General features: G+C 39.8%; 1 protein-coding gene across 3 annotated transcripts; it reads right to left on the minus strand.

The window, feature by feature from the left end:
- Nucleotides 1–550: 550 nt before the first annotated feature.
- Nucleotides 551–10,511, minus strand: il4i1 (interleukin 4 induced 1). Of its 3 annotated transcripts, none has more exons than XM_008280552.1 (8): nucleotides 10,437–10,511; nucleotides 9,663–9,768; nucleotides 9,184–9,398; nucleotides 8,940–9,052; nucleotides 3,789–3,990; nucleotides 3,614–3,682; nucleotides 3,368–3,504; nucleotides 551–1,823 (listed from the first exon to the last, which is right to left on the minus strand). In XM_008280552.1, the coding sequence occupies exons 2-8, from the start codon at nucleotides 9,691–9,693 to the stop codon at nucleotides 1,058–1,060; spliced, it is 1,533 nt and encodes a 510-aa protein (XP_008278774.1). In that variant the 5' UTR covers nucleotides 9,694–9,768; nucleotides 10,437–10,511; the 3' UTR covers nucleotides 551–1,057. The 3 variants fall into 3 exon arrangements, with proteins under 3 accessions (XP_008278774.1, XP_008278776.1, XP_008278773.1); XM_008280554.1 differs by lacking the exon at nucleotides 10,437–10,511 and adding an exon at nucleotides 10,289–10,310; XM_008280551.1 differs by lacking the exon at nucleotides 10,437–10,511 and adding an exon at nucleotides 9,965–10,200.
- Nucleotides 10,512–11,704: the final 1,193 nt, after the last annotated feature.

Below are 11,704 nucleotides of genomic sequence, written 5' to 3' on the forward strand. Positions count from 1 at the left end.
TATATCCTAATAAAATTAACTATAAATAAATACTAATGAAGTAGCTTAATATCCACAAAAAATGGTCAGAATTATGGTGCACATTTTTTTCATTTGAGCTTTTATGTGCTTTTAAGTGCTTCAAGGTGTGTTTCATGGTTCAAATACGTCCACAGAGTTGTTGTAGCATAGACCTGATGGGAAAGCCACATCATACCGCTGTGGTGTGCTCCCATATTATTTGAATTTATTTCACTATAAGTCCAAAAATGTTCAGCAAAAAAATTAATTTAAGAGTAGCACACACACACACAATTATCTCAACCTCTTGAACCCAGATCAAATTAGCCTGATTAGATGAACTGACCTTGATGGAACCAGCTGAGCCCCCACTGATTTGTTAGCTTCATTCTTGTCAGTGGTTGGACTTTATTCCTCACTTTTCCACTTTACGGAACAGGCCCCAGACAGCGATTGATCTTCTGTCACATGAAAACATGTTACATGTGTCTTCTGTGTTTTTTTAATGGACGCCTACGTAGCTTCTCTTTTAGAGTTTTTAGTCTCAAACTGAAAATTGAAAGCAAGATATTTTATTGTCTCATTGAAATGAAAAAAAAAAAACATACAGTGACGAATGACATTGCTGGTTTAAAGAGAGTAAACACCCCGTCCTGTCAGGATCTCCGATTCATCAACAGTTCTCTGGAAAAAAACATCCATTATCTTGCAATCCTGTCTTACAAACGTTCAGCGCAGAACTGAAATAATTACCCGACTAACTGATTGGTTGATGAATGGAACGTAAACTATGCTGACATTACAAAAAAAAAAAACTAACAGAAAAACCCTGCAAATCATGATCATGAGGACAGTTCTGTTTACAATCATGCTCATGTTTGTGGAATCTGATCAGAATGTGAGTTTATGACAAGCTTTGTTCTGCAGATCAGTGGATTTGTACTAAATCAATAAATATGTCCAAAAAAACAAGAAAATATCCGATCCCATCAGAGCGGGTTGATGCTGATGGAGTGATAGTGAACCTGTAAAAAAAGCTAATTTTCTGCACATTCAGTTATACTGTTAGGCTGTTAATATGTTTAGCTGCCCTGAGTGCAGACTTCATGGCAGTTTCAATCCACCCGTGCGGCGTGGCCGTGTGCTCGCCTGCAAAGTGCACCCGGCCCTCGCTCTGGAACAGTTCTCTGGCGTAGTGTCCCTGGTAGGGTGTGAACAGGGCGAAGGCTCCGAGACTGTAAGGATCCAAGCCCCACTTCTTGACCATCCCCCCTGTGCACAGAGGCCTGATGTCCTCTCCGTGGATCTTCACCAAGTCCTCCAGGACCACAGCCATCAGCTCGTCCTCGCTCATCCCCTGGAAGAGGGTGGAGTCGTCGGAGCAGGTGTAGGACGCCAGGAGGGCCCCTGCGGCTGTACCGGGGAAGCTGTGGCTGGGGTAGTAGATGAAGCGAGAGGGCCGGTCTGTGACGCTCTTCCCTCCACTGATGCCCTCTTTCTCCCAGAAGCGCTCCCTGAAGCTGAGCACCACCTTGGTGGAGCTGGCATAATGAACTGAGCGCAAGGCTTCCATTTTGTCCCCAGACAGAGGGGGCTGGAAGTCAATGAAGAGGGCGGCCTTGGCTGTGGCAGTGACCAGGGCGTAGTCCACTGTTAGGTTGGTCAGGGTGTTTGAATTATGCAAGTCTTGGTATGTTACGGTCACGTTGCCCCTCCCTGTTTGGTTTATTAGCTTGACCTTGGAGTTGAGGAGGATGGTGGCATTTAACACTTGGTAGAAAGCTCTGGGGAGGTGGTCAAAGCCATCTGTCACCTCAAAGTACCTGAAAAAAAAACATGTTACAATGCATCATCAAAGCTGCACTTATCTATATTTCAATGAAATGACTGCGGGTAATGTGAAAAGTGACGTTCATCATGACAAACCCACAGAGATTTGTCACCTGATGCTGGTCCCCTCAGTCCTATAAAGACTTCCCGGTTTTCACGGTTTGGTTTTGGTGGCCCACAACCTGCAGTTTTGGTTTCATCAAACTCATGTGAGGCTGCATCTCTTTCCAGTAAACAAGCTGTGCTAAATAAACTACACGCTACCCTCCCAGCACCAAACAGCGCACACATCAAGTTAGCTTCTAGCTGGTAAATATAGGATATATGTAGGAGTGGTGGAGGCCAAAACAGAGCTAAAACGACAGAGAGCATTGGACATTTATCATGTGGCTGGACTAATGACTACCAAGAACCAGCGTTACTGTTGTTGTGCGTCTGATGGATGGTAGTTGTTTGTGAACACTCTCACCACAACTTGTGAACAGGTCATATCATGCTGCAGTGTTTCCAGTTGTGGCTCTGCTGCCTCCAAGTGGCCAAAAAAAACCAAATCACTGAATACAATGAAATTACCAATGTAACTAAGATGTAAGTCCTGCAAAAAGCTAAGTAGGAAGTGTAAGAAATGCAGATATTTGAAGTTGTAATGACTTTTTTTTTGTTTTGTTTTGTTACTTGGATGCAGTGGAGTCAAAGTTAGCTGAAAACAGCAGCACCACAGCAGTGAAAGTGAACCAAAACAGGAAAGATGTGGGTCAGAGAGTTTACCTATGAGCAGAAATTTAAAACAAAGGTATAGCTCTGTGTTGCTGGACCAACATTGCCATTGATCTAGTAAGGCTACTAAACAGCTCACTGACTTCTGTCTCTGAGAACCACTGCTAGGTCACAGGCTGAGTGATGATGGACATGATTCTGTCACGGTTCTGCTCTGAGCTGAATTTGTTTTATCATCCTCTCCGCCCACCAGATGTCCTCAGTCACTCAGTCTTGCCTCTCTACCACACCCACTTCTCATTTCCGGATCAGCTTGCCAGCTCTCCTCATCAGACTGTGGCTGTATGTACCCGCCCTCACTCTTTGTCTCTGTCTCTGTCCAGCCTTCCACTGTTTGTTTGTCTCTTGGATCTCTGCTTGTCCTATTTTTTAATTTTGCTTGCCTGATTTTTTTCATTGTCGATTAATTGCTTAATCTATAAAATGTCAGAAAATTGTGAAAACATTTCCGCAAGTGTTTTCCACAGCCTAAGATGACATCCTCTCATGTTTTCTTTTGTCCACAACCCAAAGATATTCACTTAATTGTCATAAAGAAGGAAAGAAACCAGAAAATATTCACATTTAAGAGGCTGGGATCAGATTTTAGTTTGAAAAAAATATCAAAACCTATGAACTGATTATAGGAATTAATAATTCTAAGTTCATGTTTTTCAGCAGGAAACCACCGGATGATTTTGGTTTGCATTCGGGTTCTCCTCCCTGCTCTCCCAACACCCCACTGTTTCGTAAAACAATAGCAAAAAGAAATATTTCTCACTCAGTCTTGTCATTGATGTCTGACTGTATGTACAGCATCTCTATCAGTGACGTGTAGAAGAGGCTGTTTTCATTCAGGATGTCTCCGATCATCCTCAGAGCGCCTCGACTCAGGTTGCCCTCCTTCACCAGATACTCCTGTCAGCAGGCGAGTGGAAAACGTTACTCATGCCATTTTTCCTCGCAGAATAAAAAAGTGCTCGGTGTGACATGTGTGACACCGATCTCAGAATAACTGAATCCTTACCTTCACTGTGTAGGAGTCATATTTGTCCAACATGGCGCTGCAGCCCATTTTCTTCAGGTCATCCCTCACCTGCTCACACATCACAAAGCTTAAAAAAAACCCATCCCCTCCAAAAAAAAAATGTAACAGGGACACAAGTAATATTTTTATTTTGTTGTGTGGAACGTCTGCACACCTTCCACAGCGCCTGACTGAAGAGCTCAGCGGCTGACTGTCCCCTCTCTCTGTCGTTCAAGCTGTAGTTGAGCACACCGGGGTTGTTCTCCACCGTGTAGGTTTTGTGTAGCTTTCCATTTACCAAATAGTAGGTGTTGATGTCATCTTGGATGAAATGGTTCAGGGGAATTTTTAAGTTGGATGCAAAGGAAAGCAGAATCCTGTGGAATAAACACTTCATATTAAACAATAGGTAGAGCAACATTTAGTTAAAGCAGCTTAGACCTTTGGAAGCAACACAACATGGGCTGTACAGAGTATCACTGTTAGCAGCATTAGTATTCATATAAAGACCTGCTTCTGGTCATCTAACCAATGTAAGTCCAGGATTCAGCCTCTTTTAAACACTGTTCTGGTTTCCATCAAAGTGGAACCAGCTTGCTGAATACTTAAGTTATTTTCACGAGTAAATTGGTAACTTTATGTGTGTCCTTATAGCAACTGTGTAACCTCAGAGAACCATGACGTTACCAGTCCGCCGGTAGTACATGCTGTCAGGACTAAACACGGTACAGAAGCTTTTTGGTGGCGACATCAAAGTTGTTCTAGCTGTAGCCAGTTTTGAAATCTAGACTTGCAACCTGACTGTTTTTGGATTTGTTAACTGATTTCTTGTACTATACTTTTACCTGATGTCCATCCATCCATCATCTATACACCACTTAATCCTCAGTAGGGTCATGGGGGGCTGGAGCCTATCCCAGCCGACTCAGGGTGAAGGCAGGGGACACCCTGGACAGGTCACCAGTCTATCATATCACAGCATATGGTCATTTTGTTCATTGTTAACAAATGTTTACTAAAGCAGCTTCAAGTAGAAATTGTAGAAATTGTAAATTGTAAATAAAAGTTAATTANTTATTATTATTATTATTATTAATAAACTATAATAATAACAACCATCGAATTTTATTACTAGGCCACGATATGTTCATGTAGGTAACGACAGCAACAATAACAATAATAATAACAATAATAATAATAATAATAATAAATCGAATTTTATTTCTAGGCCACAATATGTTGATGTAGTGAAAAGCGGTGCCCGTAAGTCTTCTGAGTCAGCTTCTTTTAAACATATCATGTCTTTGGCAGCGTCACTTCTTGTGCCTCCCGTCCTGCGCAGATCTGCACATGACGCACTGCGCAGGCTCCGCTGTGTCTTCCGGCTCCAGTGTTTTGGAGATCTGCGGTGTTTGCAGCAGCAGCGCTCAGCGGCGGAGGCAGCGAAGGTGACCTCAGCAGCGACAGCAGCAGCGGCGGCGTGACTCCGGCTTGTTCAGCTCCTCTGTAGCGGCCTCAGAAGCAAACCATGGACAACTTTGACAACTTGAGCGTGTCGGAGAAAGCAGAGGCGACGGAGCTGCAGCGCATGATCGCCATCGAGCAGCAGAAAGCGCAGTTCCAGGCGCAGGTGTGTATGGGAGCTAACCGTGCTAACTCGGCTAGCTCGGCAGGCCACATGCCGGTGTTATGCCAGGAAGGGGTCGTCTGCTAAAAAATGATTCTCGTCCACCAAACCACTTACCCTCATGTGTCTTCATGATTTTACCTGCTCTGTGTCCTACACTGTCCAGCTGTGTTCACCATCTGAAATCGTTTTAAAGGACCAGTTTAGCTCATATAAAACCCCCTGCCAAACCAAGTGCCCCCACATTGTACCTGTAATGTTATTAGTGAATCAGAATGACTTGATTTCATTCATGACGGTTCTATTTTAAAGATTAGAGTCCACAGGATAGTTTCAAAATAGATTATTCATTTTATTTTTAAAAACTTAATCTTCAATCATGGAAATACAGTCTAAACAAGGACAGCATACAGGCCTTAAACGTATTCATCCCCTTCCATTAAAGAAAAGGCAAAATTCACATTACTCACTCAAATAAGTAGAAACTGAAAAAAGTAATAATAAATAAAAATTTGCTAAATTATAATTTAGTGAAATACAACAATGTTTTTGAATTATGGTTGAAAAGATTAATTACAAAAAAAAACAAAACAAAAAAATGTCCCAGACCAATTAGAGCACTTTGCTGATGAGCAGTGAATCCAAACACCTGTCAACAGGTGCATAAGTCTGATTGAGAGTTACAGAAAACACTTGATTGGCTCAAAGGGTTGTTCAACAAAATGTTAGTTCACGGGTCCCATCATGCTTGTTTGATTTTTTTTATTTATTCATTCATTTATTTTTTTTTATTTCTATTGAACCACAATTCAAAAGCAATGTCATGATTTTCATAAATTTTTGTTTATTATTACTTCTGTAAATTTCAACTTATTGCAGTGACGGCTGTGTTTTTCCTTCTTTAATGGGAGGGTATGAATACATTTGAGGATGACTGTACTGACCAAGCAATGCTATAATATTGCCTCTAATCCAGGGCTGCAAGTGTCGATTATTTACATAATCAATCTTTGAATTATATTCTGGATTAATCGATTAGTTGTTGAAAATAGTGAAAAATGTCCATCAGTGTCTCCCAAAGTCCAAGATGACAGATGTCTTATTTTGTCCACAACTCAAAGATATTCAGTTTATTGTCATAGAGAAGGAAAAAAAACAAGGAAATATTCTCTTTTAAGAAGCTGAAGTCTGAGGATTTTGACTGATTAATCACTGACCAAAACCTGTGGTGATTACTTTAACCCGATTAATTGTTGCAGCTCTTCTACAATCTTAAATGTCAAATTATGCTGTTTACTGTAAAGACTTTTACAGTCACAATTATTTGGTTACTAGAAACAGGTTTCACAAACACAGCCCGTTACCACAGACCACATGACCGCGACCTCACATATTAAGTTGTGTGTGTTGCATGTTATGACTGTTTGATCCAGATACAAGCAGCTGTAGATGTGTGTTAGTGGGACAATAATCTGTTAGACGTGACGCTTTTTCATCAGCTGCTCACATTCAGTATCAATACAATTCTTAAAATAATAATAATAATATGTTTGTTTTATATAGCGCTTTTTAAGAAACTCAAAGACGCTTTACACACATAAAAAAACACAAAAATATTCTCACATACAATTCTCAACTACCACACTAATACAGTCACAGTTTTGTAACCCTGTGAGCTTTAAATCCTGCCAGCAGCTCTGAAAGATATATAAAAAATTACCAAAATGGATCCATTTACCTGCTAGAAACGGTAAAAACAGGAAAAAAGTCACTGGATTCTCGTCTTTCTGTCGCCCCTTGAACTACTCATCTATTACATGCTGTTGTGTTGAAAAAATGATCCAATTCTAAGCTTAATGTCATGATATTTCATTCATATTCACTTTATTTGACATGTGTCATTTAACAATTTGCCATTTGTATCAACCGGACTCCATGAAAAAACCTAAAAATTGTGAGCTCCTCATGTGTGACTCAGCTGCACCCAACATGTGACAAAAACTCAGAGTGTTTTCAGGTGAACTGCAGGCAGAGCAGAGACGACAAGACCGACACTGAGAGGCATTTAAACATACTTAATCAGTAAAATAAATGAAATATAAGAGTTGATTTGCAGGGTCGTGTGAAAATACAGTGTTACTAGATGTCATAAAAATGTAGATATTAAAGTGTTTATAGTATGTACAGTTTTCTTTTTTTCTAGTGCTGGTAACACTTGTTGTACATGTTGATTTTAGGTTTAAATTTTTTGTAAAATCAAAGGAATCTAATATTTCCTTTTTCATTAATTGTGACATTAAACACGTGATACTGCACAGAAGACATGTTTGAGTTGTCTCTACTCCTAGCCATGGTTGTCNGCATATGGTCATTTTGTTCATTGTTAACAAATGTTTACTAAAGCAGCTTCAAGTAGAAATTGTAGAAATTGTAAATTGTAAATAAAAGTTAATTACACGTGATCAGTGGTTCTGTTTTAAGTCTTTCCATCTCAAATCATCAGGGTTCTTCTGCTCGACCATAAACTATAGAAATTGAAAATTGTTTCCGCAAAATTGTAGCTTGATATATTAAACACTCTCCTACATTTAAAACAACAACAACAAAAAAAACTGTCAGCTGACTCACTTTCAGTAAAAAAAGATTTTGCACATTGAAATTTATGACAATGTTTGAACGATAGCTAAAAATAAAAGCCTGAAATGTCATTTTTTTATTATGCCATTAATTCAGAATTCAGAGTAACATTGGACAATCAAATACTCACTGTTGAAATATGAATAAAAAAATTAAGCCATCGTGAAAAGTTCTATTTTTTGGGGCTTTTTATTTCTTACTTAACTATTTTGGTTCAGTCTTTTGGCTCTCATCGGGCAAGGCAACTTTATTTACAGAGCACCCTGACAGTGGCAATCTGCTTTAGCAAAAAAAAAAAAAACAGATGAAAGAACACAAGAGACTGAAAGTTTTAAAAGGAGAGCACATAAGGTCAGGTTAAGGCACTGTAAGTTCAAGTATTTTTGATGGTTTGTGATAGAATGACCCAACATTACTTTAGCTAAAGTACTCAAGTACCTGGTTATTTAAAGTATTAAAAGTAAATTTTAATGCAATCATTTTTGTTATTAGTCATGATTAAGACTGAAATTCAAACCTTCATGGTTACTAAACCCTTTATTAACTTTTTTTTAATACGTTAAGAAGAATTTTAGCATAATTTAAGGATAAATTTCAATTTAATAATCTGCTAGAGCCACAATTTTGCTGGTGTGTATGTATATATTTCTACAGCACAGACCTGCTTTGTCTTGTTTTGTTTATTTTCTTTGAATTAAAATCAGAAGTTGGGTAAAGACCTTAAATTGGGGCTGGAGAGTTTAAAGGCTAGAATCCATTTACCACCCAACTCATTAGCACTTTTAAATGAGTCAAAAGTACAGCATTTCCCTCTGACATGTAAATGCACAAGTCCATGAAAATTATACTCAAGTACGGTACTTTTTGAAAACTTTCCCCTGCTGGACAAGAGGACAAAAAAGTACAAACAGATAACGTAGCACTGTAGTGGTATTTCGACCTTCAACTGTAGTTTTTTAAAAAGTTTTTTTTAATTTTTAGATCAAACAAAAGGCCTTTCATAGATGACTTCCCTCTCTGTTCTCACGTCACTGTGGTCAGGCCACACGTTTCTGTACTCACTTATGAAAGCTGGGGATCCTCATTGCACCCACTTCTGCGTACCAGCCTTCTCTTCTGTTCCTGAAGGTCTCCACTCGCCCTCCAATACGGTTACTGGCTTCTATTATGGTCACCTTTTTGCCCATGGGGACACAAAACACCTCAGTATGTACAGCATGTGTAGTTTGGCATCATCAGCACTCACTTAGAACATGAACACTGTCACAGAACAAGCAGAAGTCATTATTCCTTCACTCTTAATGACCTTATGTCCTGCGTCTTCTAAAAACTTTGCAGCGGTCAGTCCAGCAATGCCCCCGCCGATGATGGCCACGTGACGGGGGTTCTTTGTGGCAGGAAGACCTTTATCCACGATGTCGAGGAGCTCGCTGTAGTCTGTGTCTTGGAGGCACTCGTACAGGGGGTCTCCAATGATCCCGCTCACAGCAAAAACCACCACCCCAACGAGAACCAGGGGGACTGATGGAGGCAGAAAATATCGGCTCAAGTGATGAATTCAAAGCATCACGAGACAAAGAGTCAGACTCCAACAGCTACAAGTGAACAATAACAAAAAAATCCCCAAAACATCGCTAAGCAACCACCAACTTTCAGTTTCCTGTCATTACTGCTGACTTTACAAACTGAGACTCTATGACAAATAACATCAGTATTTCCCGCTCGTAATGAGACATCAGACTTTTAACGAAGGCATTACACAACAGCAGCTTATTAACTACTTACAGAATTTGCACAGGGCCATGTGAGGCATCATCTTGAGGATGGAACTCCACAGTCTGGACTCCTTCCTTCTGCTGTGGAAACTGATGCTATGAGAGGAAAAGGAAACCTAGCAAACACAAACATGTTAGAAGTTTAGTGGGAGAGACGATCACGAGGAAATGGAAAGTGTTCACTTCAAACTTTTACATGAACATTTTTTTCTTTTAAACTTATTAAAAAAAAATACATTAAATTTGACTACAGACATCTCTAATTATGGCAGCTAAAGAAGTAATGCCAGATCAGAGCTACATGCCACTCACCTTTGTCAAAGGTAATGTCTCGTAAGTTGTCATAAGCCTATTCATGACTGAGCAGAAATGACCCAGAGTCCCCGATAAAGCTAAACTATCAACGGTGTGACTTTGCATACGGAAAGGCTGCCTGGAAAACCTGGAGGGATAGTATGTGTGAAATTGCACACAAGGTAATTTTAATGAGGGGCTGTGTGGCTCCCTCAGGTCTTCCAGAAATATTTTCCCACACCGGCTCGAGAGTCAACCACACTGAACAAATCAGATTAGCGAGGTTGTACTAGTCATCTGCATACCTCATTTCCTCCATCTTCACTCATTTCAATATCTGACCTGAAAGTGCTCATTCACTGGTATCCAAAACTTGAAGCGGCATTATGTTACATCCTTAACGAGAGCAAGGAACATTTACAAATTCTATTACAAACAACAACAGTTTTCACTACTTCTTGCCAAAAACATATGATCTGGAAAGACTCACCCAACTCCTTCTGTGTCGGGCACTCAATAGGACGTAGGCTGCTTTTATAGGCTGCAGTAAATGAAACTAAAAGAAAGGAGGAGACAAAATAGTTTCATTTTCCTCATAGTAGCTGGGTTTTTTTTTTTTTTTTTGGTCTTCTTATTTTTTGTTAAAAGAAGGAAATTCAGGGAATTATCTGGACATCCTTTGTTGAAGTAAAGTGAAGGAAAGTCCTGAGGAAGTATTGTATTCAAACTTCCAGTAACAGAATCATGAATCATGTGTTACAATTTGAATATAACTTTAACTAGAAAATCTTACCTTTGAGGAGCATAAAATGTCTGTATTTCCGCCCGGTGTCAGGGCTCGATGAAGACTCAGCAGAAACCTCACACACAGACACTTACCTCATCTGCTAATTGCAGCTCAGGTGAGATTCACAGGTTATACAACTGCTTAGAAGATGTATAGCTGAACGCAGCACTGTTCGAGGTCATAGGTTAGGTTTAACTTCACATTTTGTTTGTCAGTATATGAGAAAACACACGAGGTCATTGAACTAATGAGGCTCTGGGTGTTAAGTCAGCCATGTTAATGTATAATGTGTACGGGAAGCTGTCTGCCTGAGAAACCAGACACGAGGCTTAGTCATAAAGTCAGTTTACTGAATCTGGTAGAGGAGGTTTGAGAAATCGCGTGGGCATAATAGAAGAAGAGAGAGCTGAAAAAAGGAAAGTGCAGAACAGCTGCGAAAGCTAGTAAAGTGAGCATTCAACGTTATCAGCTTTTGTTAATATCCAGACATTTCCTTGGAGTGCTGGTGGAGACAGTGACGGAGTGAGACTTTTTTTTTTTTTTTTTTTTTAGATGCCATTATTCACTTTAGGGTAGCACAAAGCTTTGTTGTTTTTTTCTGTGGGTCAGATATAAATTTTTTCGATCACTCACTCTTATCATTTACTTCTGCAGGCAAGACTGCCAATGTAGAAGAACACGAGAACTCATGTACTGTTGAAAAAGCTCAAAGGAGTTGAAATTACATAAGCACACGTAAGACATTTCTGTCACAAGTGTCCTTGTTCAGTTCAGGACATCCACCTGGTTACTCATCACAGTGTGTCCATCCAAACTTTAGTTTTTTTTTCTTCTTTTGGCTGCAGGTTCTGGGTCAGTTTTACATTGTTCAGCAGTTTGTACCACTTGTTTTAAAAGTTTCGTTTTAGTTTTTAAGAGTTTGTGCAAGCGCTTCAGCTACATCCACAGCTAAACCTAAATAATACACACTT

This window comes from Stegastes partitus, unplaced genomic scaffold, assembly GCF_000690725.1.
Source record: "Stegastes partitus isolate 25-593 unplaced genomic scaffold, Stegastes_partitus-1.0.2 Scaffold199, whole genome shotgun sequence".
In the NCBI taxonomy this organism is placed as follows: domain Eukaryota; kingdom Metazoa; phylum Chordata; class Actinopteri; family Pomacentridae; genus Stegastes; species Stegastes partitus.